The sequence below is a fragment of the Gobius niger genome (genome assembly GCF_951799975.1).
Source record: "Gobius niger genome assembly, chromosome: 13".
Lineage (NCBI taxonomy): Eukaryota > Metazoa > Chordata > Actinopteri > Gobiiformes > Gobiidae > Gobius > Gobius niger.
The window spans coordinates 41,293-53,646 of record NC_136864.1 but is presented as its reverse complement, the minus strand read 5'-3'; the positions used below and the strand labels follow the sequence as shown (position 1 = coordinate 53,646).

Genomic DNA, 12,354 nt, shown 5'->3' with positions numbered 1-12,354 from the left:
CCTTGTTCATGATGCTACAGTTATACATTACTTTTACATTTACATTAAATAAACAAAGTACAATCCTTTCTGAGTGTTCTATACTACTGTCAGAACACAAATATAAACCTATATGTATTTGTGAGTTAAGTTTTATCTACTGTTGTTACAAGTGTCAACATAGAATCAACAGACTTTTGCAGCACCGGCAAACAAGGAGGTTTTACCTTTTCATATCATTAACACAGCAGCTAATACAAAATAGTAATCAGTGTTAATTTTGACAACATATTTTATTTTAGTTTTAGTCTTAGTCTTTTGACTAAAATGTAATTTAATTTTAGTCGAGATTTAGTCAAAAAAAACTTCTCAGTTTTAGTCTAGTTTTAGTCGACTTATATTTATAACATTGATTCTAATCATGTTTAATGTTGTTCCTCTGCTTCATGTTTCTGCTCCACATGAACAAAGCTCAGAGCTGATCCTTTAAACATGATCTGAGGCTCTTTCAGACGCTCAATAGAAGTTTGGATGATTTTAGTCTCTCCTTTTCATTTTTATTTAGTCTGATTTTAGTCACTAAAATATCTGGACATTTTAGTCACAGTTTTAGTCTCATGAAAAACTTTTTAATTTAGTTTTAGTCCAATTTTAGTCACAAAAATATCACTTTGACTAAAATTAAGACTAAATATTTTAGTCGACGAAATTAACACTGATAGTAATAAATGTAATTAGTAGTTATTGTTATTTATCATAACAATTGTCATTCTTGTCATTATCAGTGAACGTCCGATTTCATATTATCGTCATTTTGGACTTTATATTCTGCCATCTTGCCACTTCCGTGTTGTCATTACTGTCCACTATTTGTTATCGATATTAGATCAATGACATGTCCAGTTTGTAAACCCTCTGGTGAGGTTAAAAAGCCAGAGTGTGTGGTGGCCTGTGGAGAGTGGGTGTAAGCCCCGCCCAGCTGCCCCGCCCAGCTGCCCCGCCCAGCTGCCCTGACCAGTTCACTTGGTGGATGATGTTTGGGTCAGAGCTCCAGGTTTACTTGGGTCAGGGCTCCAGGTTTATTTGGGTCAGGGCTCCAGGTTTATTTGGGTCAGGGCTCCAGGTTTACTTTGGGTCAGGGCTCCAGGTTTACTTTGGGTCAGGGCTCCAGGTTTACTTTGGGTCAGAGCTCCAGGTTTACTTTGGGTCAGGGCTCCAGGTTTACTTTGGGTCAGAGCTCCAGGTTTATTTGGGTCAGAGCTCCAGGTTTATTTGGGTCAGGGCTCCAGGTTCTTTACTTTGGGTCAGGGCTCCAGGTTTACTTTGGGTCAGGACTCCAGGTTTATTTGGGTCAGGGCTCCAGGTTTACTTTGGGTCAGAGCTCCAGGTTTACTTTGGGTCAGGGCTCCAGGTTTATTTGGGTCAGGGCTCCAGGTTTACTTTGGGTCAGGGCTCCAGGTTTATTTTGGGTCAGGGCTCCAGGTTTACTTTGGGTCAGAGCTCCAGGTTTACTTTGGGTCAGGACTCCAGGTTCTTTACTTTGGGTCAGGGCTCCAGGTTTATTTGGGTCAGGGCTCCAGGTTTATTTGGGTCAGGGCTCCAGGTTTACTTTGGGTCAGAGCTCCAGGTTTACTTTGGGTCAGAGCTCCAGGTTTACTTTGGGTCAGAGCTCCAGGTTCTTTACTTTGGGTCAGGGCTCCAGGTTTATTTGGGTCAGGGCTCCAGGTTTACTTGGGTCAGAGCTCCAGGTTTACTTTGGGTCAGGACTCCAGGTTCTTTACTTTGGGTCAGGGCTCCAGGTTTATTTGGGTCAGGGCTCCAGGTTTATTTGGGTCAGGGCTCCAGGTTTATTTGGGTCAGGGCTCCAGGTTTACTTTGGGTCAGGGCTCCAGGTTTACTTTGGGTCAGAGCTCCAGGTTTACTTTGGGTCAGGGCTCCAGGTTTACTTTGGGTCAGAGCTCCAGGTTTATTTGGGTCAGGGCTCCAGGTTTACTTTGGGTCAGGGCTCCAGGTTTACTTTGGGTCAGAGCTCCAGGTTTATTTGGGTCAGAGCTCCAGGTTTACTTTGGGTCAGAGCTCCAGGTTTACTTTGGGTCAGAGCTCCAGGTTTACTTTGGGTCAGAGCTCCAGGTTTACTTTGGGTCAGAGCTCCAGGTTCTTTACTTTGGGTCAGAGCTCCAGGTTTACTTTGGGTCAGAGCTCCAGGTTTACTTTGGGTCAGGGCTCCAGGTTTACTTTGGGTCAGAGCTCCAGGTTTACTTTGGGTCAGGGCTCCAGGTTTACTTTGGGTCAGAGCTCCAGGTTTACTTTGGGTCAGGGCTCCAGGTTTATTTGGGTCAGAGCTCCAGGTTTACTTTGGGTCAGGGCTCCAGGTTTATTTGGGTCAGAGCTCCAGGTTTACTTTGGGTCAGAGCTCCAGGTTTACTTTGGGTCAGGACTCCAGGTTTTCTTTGGGTCAGAGCTCCAGGTTTACTTTGGGTCAGAGCTCCAGGTTTTCTTTGGGTCAGAGCTCCAGGTTTACTTTGGGTCAGGGCTCCAGGTTTACTTTGGGTCAGAGCTCCAGGTTTACTTTGGGTCAGAGCTCCAGGTTTATTTGGGTCAGGGCTCCAGGTTTACTTTGGGTCAGAGCTCCAGGTTTACTTTGGGTCAGAGCTCCAGGTTTACTTTGGGTCAGAGCTCCAGGTTCTTTACTTTGGGTCAGAGCTCCAGGTTTACTTTGGGTCAGAGCTCCAGGTTTACTTTGGGTCAGAGCTCCAGGTTTACTTTGGGTCAGAGCTCCAGGTTTACTTTGGGTCAGGGCTCCAGGTTTACTTTGGGTCAGAGCTCCAGGTTTACTTTGGGTCAGAGCTCCAGGTTTACTTTGGGTCAGAGCTCCAGGTTTACTTTGGGTCAGAGCTCCAGGTTTACTTTGGGTCAGGGCTCCAGGTTTACTTTGGGTCAGAGCTCCAGGTTTACTTTGGGTCAGAGCTCCAGGTTTACTTTGGGTCAGAGCTCCAGGTTTACTTTGGGTCAGAGCTCCAGGTTTATTTTGGGTCAGGGCTCCAGGTTTACTTTGGGTCAGAGCTCCAGGTTTACTTTGGGTCAGGGCTCCAGGTTTACTTTGGGTCAGGGCTCCAGGTTTACTTTGGGTCAGGGCTCCAGGTTTATTTTGGGTCAGGGCTCCAGGTTTACTTTGGGTCAGAGCTCCAGGTTTACTTTGGGTCAGGACTCCAGGTTCTTTACTTTGGGTCAGGGCTCCAGGTTTATTTGGGTCAGGGCTCCAGGTTTATTTGGGTCAGGGCTCCAGGTTTATTTGGGTCAGAGCTCCAGGTTTACTTTGGGTCAGGGCTCCAGGTTTATTTGGGTCAGGGCTCCAGGTTTACTTTGGGTCAGAGCTCCAGGTTTACTTTGGGTCAGGGCTCCAGGTTTACTTTGGGTCAGAGCTCCAGGTTTACTTTGGGTCAGAGCTCCAGGTTTACTTTGGGTCAGAGCTCCAGGTTCTTTACTTTGGGTCAGGGCTCCAGGTTTATTTGGGTCAGGGCTCCAGGTTTACTTGGGTCAGAGCTCCAGGTTTACTTTGGGTCAGGGCTCCAGGTTTACTTTGGGTCAGGACTCCAGGTTTATTTGGGTCAGGGCTCCAGGTTCTTTACTTTGGGTCAGAGCTCCAGGTTTTCTTTGGGTCAGAGCTCCAGGTTTTCTTTGGGTCAGAGCTCCAGGTTTACTTTGGGTCAGAGCTCCAGGTTTTCTTTGGGTCAGAGCTCCAGGTTTTCTTTGGGTCAGAGCTCCAGGTTTACTTTGGGTCAGAGCTCCAGGTTTTCTTTGGGTCAGAGCTCCAGGTTTACTTTGGGTCAGAGCTCCAGGTTTACTTTGGGTCAGGGCTCCAGGTTTACTTTGGGTCAGAGCTCCAGGTTTATTTGGGTCAGAGCTCCAGGTTTATTTGGGTCAGGGCTCCAGGACTGAGATGATCCACAGCAGAGAAACCGTGGCATCGACTCAGACAGGATCAACACTGTGAGCTGAGTCTCATCTGGCCCCGGGCATAGGCGACCCAGGCGGGTGTGGAGACAAACCTCCCCTCAGCCCCCAGAGCTGGAACAGACGAGCTGCTCCTCGTGTTCCTCGTGTTCTTTTCATTTCCTTTATCGCGCCGACTAAATTGAAAGTGAAGCTCACGGCAACGACACGAACGGAATTACTTTAACCAGGACCAGGGGAGAGAGGGGGGAAGAGAAAAGAAAAAGAGAAATAGAAGGAAAAAAAAAAGAAAAAAAAAGAAAAAGAGAAAGAAAAGAAAAAAGAAAAGAGAAGAAAAAGGAAGAAGAGAGAAAGGAGAAAGTAAGAGAGAGAGAGAGAAGAGAAAGAGAAAGAAAGAGAAGAAAAAAAGAAGAAAGAGAAAAAAAGAAAAAGAAAGAAAAAAAGAAGAAAAAAAAAAAGAAGAAAGAGAGAAAGAAAAGAAAAAAGTAGGAAAAAAAAAAAGAGAAAAAAAAAAAAAGAGAAGAGAAAAGAAGAGGAAAAGAAAAAAAAAGAAAAAAAAGAGAGAAGGAAAAAAAAGAGAAGAAAAGAAAGAGAGAAAAAAACAAAGGAAAAGAGAAGAGAAGAGAGAGAGAAAAAAAAAGAGAGCAAACAAAAAAAAAAGAGGAAAAGAAAAAAACAGATAGAAAAAAAAGAAGAAGAGGAAAGTAAAAGGAAAAAGAAAAAAAAAAAAAAGAGGAGAAGAAAAAAGAAAAAAAAAGGAGAGGGGGGGGAGAGGGAGGGAGGGAAGGAGAGGGGGGGAGAGAGGGGGGGAGAGCTGTAATACGACAATGGTGAATTGGAGGCAGCAGAGGGAGTGGCCTCGTGCCGGGGGAGCGTCTCTGGAGCGTCTGGGTGAATGAGCCGCAGCTCCTGGGGGGGGGTGGTGAGGGAGGGGGCGCGGGGGGGTGTGGTTCTCCCGTGCCTGACCACAAACCCCGGGAGACGAGACAGAAAATCTCATTTCAGTCTCGAGGAGCGAGAGGTGCGTGTGCGTGTGTGTGTGTGTGTGTGTGTGTGTGTGTGTGTGTGTGTGTGTGTGAGTGTGTGTGTGTGTGTGTGTGTGTGTGTGTGTGTGTGTGTGTGTGTGTGTGTTACTGTGTATGTGCGTGTGTGTGTGTGTGTGTGTGTGTGTGTTACTGTGTATGTGCGTGTGTGTGTGTGTGTGTGTGTATGTGTGTGTGTGTGTGTGTGTGTTACTGTGTATGTGTGTGTGTGTGTGTGTGTGTGTGTGTGTGTGTGTGTGTGTGTGTGTGTGTACGTGTGTTTCTAACCTTGCACTGGCTGAGGATGACGATGCCTGAGTTCTTGTAGTTCTTCTTCTTCACTTTGTATTTGCTGTTGATGCAGGGCCACTGCACCTGGACACGGGGGGGGGACACGGGGGGGTCACGGTTATCTCATAACTCAAATATTTTGTCATAATTTTAGTCTAAATAATGTTTTTGTGACTAAAATTGGACTGAAACTAAAATGAAAGTTTCTGAGACGGATCCAAACGTCACTGACGGTTTGGAAAAGGACCAGGAGATTAAACAGAACCTTTAATCCGGACCTGAGCTCCGACACACAGGTCTGATGATGAGCAGCAGGTGGCGCTGACGACAACTGTCTGTGCAGTCGCTCCAAAACCAATAAACCATTAAAGAGCATCATGAGCGGCTCCCAGAGCAGTGCATTCTGGGACTCGCGGTTCATCTGTCATTCTGTAATGAGTCCTCAGGGACGTCATCTGCTCTTAAAGGGACGTCATCTGCTCTTAAAGGGACGTCATCTGCTCTTAAAGGGACGTCATCTGCTCTTAAAGGGACGTCATCTGTTCTTAAAGGGACGTCATCTGTTCTTAAAGGGACGTCATCTGCTCTTAAAGGGACGACATCTGTTCTTAAAGGGACGTCATCTGCTCTTAAAGGGACGTCATCTGTTCTTAAAGGGACGTCATCTGTTCTTAAAGGGACGTCATCTGCTCTTAAAGGGACGACATCTGTTCTTAAAGGGACGACATCTGTTCTTAAAGGGACGTCATCTGTTCTTAAAGGGACGTCATCTGCTGTTAAAGGGACGTCATCTGCTCTTAAAGGGACGTCATCTGTTCTTAAAGGGACGTCATCTGCTCTTAAAGGGACGTCATCTGTTCTTAAAGGGACGTCATCTGCTCTTAAAGGGACGTCCTCTGCTCTTAAAGGGACGTCATCTGCTGTTAAAGGGACGTCATCTGCCTCTCTCTGCTCTTAAAGGGACGTCATCTGCTCTTAAAGGGACGTCATCTACTCTTAAAGGGACGTCATCTGCTCTTAAAGGGACGTCATCTGCTCTTAAAGGGACGTCATCTGCTCTTAAAGGGACGTCATCTACTCTTAAAGGGACGTCATCTGCTCTTAAAGGGACGTCATCTGTTCTTAAAGGGACGTCATCTGCTCTTAAAGGGACGTCATCAGCTCTTAAAGGGACGTCATCTGCTCTTAAAGGGACGTCATCTGCCTCTGCTCTTAAAGGGACGTCATCTGCCCTTAAAGGGACGTCATCAGCTCTTAAAGGGACGTCATCTGCTCTTAAAGGGACGTCATCTGCTCTTAAAGGGACGTCATCTGCTCTTAAAGGGACGTCATCTGCTCTTAAAGCGACGTCATCTGCTCTTAAAGGGACGTCATCAGCTCTTAAAGGGACGTCATCTGTTCTTAAAGGGACGTCATCTGCTCTTAAAGGGACGTCATCTGCTCTTAAAGGGACGTCATCTGCTCTTAAAGGGACGTCATCTGCTCTTAAAGGGACGTCATCTGCCTCTGCTCTTAAAGGGACGTCATCTGCTCTTAAAGGGACGTCATCTGTTCTTAAAGGGACGTCATCTGCTCTTAAAGGGACGTCATCTGCTCTTAAAGGGACGTCATCTGCTCTTAAAGGGACGTCATCTGCTCTTAAAGGGACGTCATCTGCCTCTGCTCTTAAAGGGACGTCATCTGCTCTTAAAGGGACGTCATCTGCTCTTAAAGGGACGTCATCTGTTCTTAAAGGGACGTCATCTGCTCTTAAAGGGACGTCATCTGTTCTTAAAGGGACGTCATCTGCTCTTAAAGGGACGTCATCTGTTCTTAAAGGGACGTCATCTGCTCTTAAAGGGACGTCATCTGCTCTTAAAGGGACGTCATCTGCTCTTAAAGGGACGTCATCTGCTCTTAAAGGGACGTCATCAGCTCTTAAAGGGACGTCATCTGCTCTTAAAGGGACGTCATCTGTTCTTAAAGGGACGTCATCTGCTCTTAAAGGGACGTCATCTGCACGTGTTTCAATATTTTACATAAAATAGGTTAAAAGTCCAACATAATTGTTCCAATATAAATCAACAAACTAAGATACATACCAGGGTGGGCGTGTCTGTATCTGGTGTGGGCGTGTCTGTCCTGTGTGGGCGTGTCTGTGTCCTGTTTGGGCGTGTCTGTATCTGGTGTGGGCGTGTCTGTATCCAGTGTGGGCGTGTCTGTATCTGGTGTGGGCGTGTCTGTATCCAGTGTGGGCGTGTCTGTATCCAGTGTGGGCGTGTCTGTATCTGGTGTGGGCGTGTCTCTCTGCTTGTGGGCGTGTCTGTCCGCGGTGTGGGCGTGTCTGTCTCTGGTGTGGGCGTGTCTGTCTCTGGTGTGGGCGTGTCTGTCTCTGGTGTGGGCGTGTCTGTCTCTGGTGTGGGCGTGTCTGTATCTGGTGTGGGCGTGTCTGTATCTGGTGTGTCTGGCTCTGGTGTGGGCGTGTCTGTATCCGGTGTGGGCGTGTCTGTCTCTGGTGTGGGCGTGTCTGTCTCTGGTGTGGGCGTGTCTGTCTCTGGTGTGGGCGTGTCTGTATCTGGTGTGTCTGGCTCTGGTGTGGGCGTGTCTGTATCCGGTGTGGGCGTGTCTGTCCGCGGTGTGGGCGGGGCTTACCTGGCGCCCCTCGCTGGCCGCTCTCATCTCGCTGAACGACGCCTCGAACTCCCCGATGTAATCGTGTTTCCCGTTGGAGTCCCAGTCCCACACGGTGCACTGGAGCAACACACACGAGTCAGGAGTCGAACCCACGACCTGCCCCAGGAGTCGAACCCACGACCTGCCCCAGGAGTCGAACCCACGACCTGCCCCAGGAGTCGAACCCACGACCTGCCCCAGGAGTCGAACCCACGACCTGCCCCAGGAGTCGAACCCACGACCTGCCCCAGGAGTCGAACCCACGACCTGCCGAAGGCTAAGCACTGAGCCACAGGAGGCTAACCACAGGAGGCTAACCACAGGAGGCTAACCACTGTGCCACAGGAGGCTAACCACAGGAGGCTAACCAGGAGGCTAACTACAGGAGGCTAACCACAGGAGGCTAACCACAGGAGGCTAACCAGGAGGCTAACTACAGGAGGCTAACCACAGGAGGCTAACCACAGGAGGCTAACCACAGGAGGCTAACCACAGGAGGCTAACCACAGGAGGCTAACCACTGTGCCACAGGGGGCTAACCACAGGAGGCTAACCACAGGGGGCTAACCACAGGAGGCTAACCACAGGAGGCTAACCACAGGGGGCTAACCACAGGAGGCTAACCACAGGAGGCTAACCACAGGAGGCTAACCACAGGAGGCTAACCACAGGAGGCTAACCACAGGAGACTAACCACAGGAGGCTAACTACAGGAGGCTAACCACAGGAGGCTAACCACAGGAGGCTAAACACAGGAGGCTAACCACAGGAGGCTAACCACAGGAGGCTAACCACAGGAGTTTAACCACAGGAGGCTAACCACAGGGGGCTAACCACAGGAGGCTAACCACAGGAGTTTAACCACAGGAGGCTAACCACAGGAGGCTAACCACAGGAGGCTAACCACAGGAGGCTAAACACAGGAGGCTAACCACAGGAGGCTAACCACAGGAGGCTAACCACAGGAGGCTAACCACAGGAGTTTAACCACAGGAGGCTAACCACAGGGGGCTAACCACAGGAGGCTAACCACAGGAGGCTAACCACAGGAGGCTAACCACAGGAGGCTAACCACAGGAGGCTAACCACAGGGGGCTAACCACAGGAGGCTAACCACAGGAGGCTAACCACAGGAGGCTAACCACAGGAGGCTAGCCACTCTGCCAATAACCCAGATAAAAGTGACACAAAAAATAAACAAAAAGAAATAAAAATGTACAAAACGTCTAAAAATTGAAATAAATAATAATTAAAAATCCGCTGAACCTCCTCAAAAACACGGCAAAGATGAAGAAGTAAATAAAACATGTGGAGCAGAAACACACGGCGTTGTTCAGCAGAAGAACTCTCTCTGAGGAGCAGCATTTATTTACAGACTCTGTAATCAGAGCAAAGTCGCCCACAGGTTTCGGCGACTCCTCAGATTTGATTCTTTTGTTTTGGATTCGTGTTTTGTCGTTCTTACCCTCCTCTGGCACTTCCTTATGTCCTTATATGGTGAAAGAGGCGGGGCATATGCTAATGAGTCCTTCCTCCAGCCTCAGAGCACACGTGTGGAGGATGTTCCTGCTGAAGAACGTTTCCAGGCTCTGGTTCATGAATGAAGCCTGAAGTGAAAGGCTTTACTGACCTCACACTGGACTTTACTGACCTCTCACTGGACTTTACTGACCTCTCACTGGACCTTACTGACCTCACTGGACTTTACTGACCTCACACTGGCCTTTACTGACCTCACACTGGACTTTACTGACCTCACTGGACTTTACTGACCTCACACTGGACTTTACTGACCTCACACTGGACTTTACTGACCTCACACTGGACTTTACTGACCTCACTGGACCTTACTGACCTCACACTGGACTTTACTGACCTCACACTGGACTTTACTGACCTCACACTGGACTTTACTGACCTCACACTGGACCTTACTGACCTCACACTGGACTTTACTGACCTCACTGGACCTTACTGACCTCACACTGGACTTTACTGACCTCACACTGGACTTTACTGACCTCACACTGGACCTTACTGACCTCACACTGGACTTTACTGACCTCACACTGGACTTTACTGACCTCACACTGGACCTTACTGACCTCACTGGACTTTACTGACCTCACACTGGACTTTACTGACCTCACACTGGACTTTACTGACCTCACTGGACTTTACTGACCTTACACTGGACCTTACTGACCTCACTGGACTTTACTGACCTCACACTGGACCTTACTGACCTCACACTGGACTTTACTGACCTCACACTGGACTTTACTGACCTCACACTGGACTTTACTGACCTCACTGGACTTTACTGACCTTACACTGGACCTTACTGACCTCACTGGACTTTACTGACCTCACACTGGACCTTACTGACCTCACACTGGACTTTACTGACCTCACACTGGACTTTACTGACCTCACACTGGACTGTACTGACCTCACACTGGACTTTACTGACCTCACACTGGACCTTACTGACCTCACACTGGACTTTACTGACCTCACACTGGACTTTACTGACCTCACTCTGGACTTTACTGACCTCACTCTGGACTTTACTGACCTCACTGGACTTTACTGACCTCACTCTGGACTTTACTGACCTCACTGGACTTTACTGACCTCACACTGGACTTTACTGACCTCACACTGGACTTTACTGACCTCACACTGGACTTTACTGACCTCAAACTGGACTTTACTGACCTCACACTGGACTTTACTGACTCACACTGGACTTTACTGACCTCACACTGGACTTTACTGACCTCACTGGACTTTACTGACCTCACACTGGACTTTACTGACCTCACACTGGACTTTACTGACCTCACACTGGACTTTACTGACCTCACACTGGACCTTACTGACCTCACACTGGACTTTACTGACCTCACTGGACTTTACTGACCTCACACTGGACTTTACTGACCTCACACTGGACCTTACTGACCTCACACTGGACTTTACTGACCTCACACTGGACTTTACTGACCTCACACTGGACTTTACTGACCTCACACTGGACCTTACTGACCTCACACTGGACTTTACTGACCTCACACTGGACTTTACTGACCTCACTGGACTTTACTGACCTCACTGGACTTTACTGACCTCACACTGGACTTTACTGACCTCACACTGGACTTTACTGACCTCACACTGGACTTTACTGACCTCACTGGAGTTTACTGACCTCACTGGACTTTACTGACCTCACTGGACTTTACTGACCTCACTGGACTTTACTGACCTCACTGGACTTTACTGACCTCACACTGGACTTTACTGACCTCACACTGGACTTTACTGACCTCACACTGGACTTTACTGACCTCACTGGAGTTTACTGACCTCACTGGAGTTTACTGACCTCACACAGGACTTTACTGACCTCACTGGACTTTACTGACCTCACTGGACTTTACTGACCTCACTGGAGTTTACTGACCTCACACTGGACTTTACTGACCTCACACTGGACTTTACTGACCTCACTGGAGTTTACTGACCTCACTGGAGTTTACTGACCTCACACAGGACTTTACTGACCTCACTGGACTTTACTGACCTCACTGGACTTTACTGACCTCACTGGACTTTACTGACCTCACTGGAGTTTACTGACCTCACACTGGACTTTACTGACCTCACACTGGACTTTACTGACCTCACACTGGACTTTACTGACCTCACTCTGGACTTTACTGACCTCACACTGGACTTTACTGACCTCACACTGGACTTTACTGACCTCACACTGGACTTTACTGACCTCACTGGACTTTACTGACCTCACTGGACTTTACTGACCTCACACTGGACCTTACTGACCTCACACTGGACTTTACTGACCTCACACTGGACTTTACTGACCTCACTGGACTTTACTGACCTCACTGGACTTTACTGACCTCACACTGGACCTTACTGACCTCACACTGGACTTTACTGACCTCACACTGGACTTTACTGACCTCACTGGACTTAACACTGGAGGAAATCAGCTCCAAGAAACACAAGTAGTACTAAAGTAGTAGTACAGTAGTAGTACAGTAATGTGGTAGTACAGTAGTAGTACAGTAGTAGTACAGTAGTGCTATAGTAGTAGTACAGTAGTACAACAGTAGTAGTACAGTAGTAGTACAGTAATATAGTAGTACAGTACTGTGGTACCTGTAGTTTGCGGTGCTGGTCTCCACAGCAGAGACAGTTCAGAGACACTTTAAAGGTTTTCCAAACCGGGTTCAGGTTATTCATCACCGTCTGCAACACACAGACCACAGAGGACTCAACCAGGACTAAACCAGGACTAAACCAGGACTAAACCAGGACTAAACCAGGTCTAAACCGGGTCTAAACCAGGACTAAACCAGGACTAAACCAGGACTAAACCAGGACTAAACCAGGACTAAACCAGGTCTAAACCAGGTCTAAA

At 48.0% G+C, this 12,354-nt stretch overlaps 1 protein-coding gene across 3 annotated transcripts in view; it reads right to left on the bottom strand.

Annotated features, from left to right (window-relative positions):
- Positions 1-12,354, bottom strand: part of LOC306972270 (copine-4-like) — a 72,864-nt gene that overhangs the window by 20,649 nt on the left and 39,861 nt on the right. For all 3 annotated transcript variants that reach the window (XM_079568818.1, XM_079568819.1, XM_079568817.1), the window contains exons 6-8: positions 12,093-12,182; positions 7,878-7,976; positions 5,244-5,330 (exon numbers count right to left, since the gene is read on the bottom strand). In XM_079568818.1, coding sequence (XP_079424944.1) covers positions 5,244-5,330; positions 7,878-7,976; positions 12,093-12,182 — 276 coding nt within the window. The remainder of the gene's footprint in view (positions 1-5,243; positions 5,331-7,877; positions 7,977-12,092; positions 12,183-12,354) is intronic.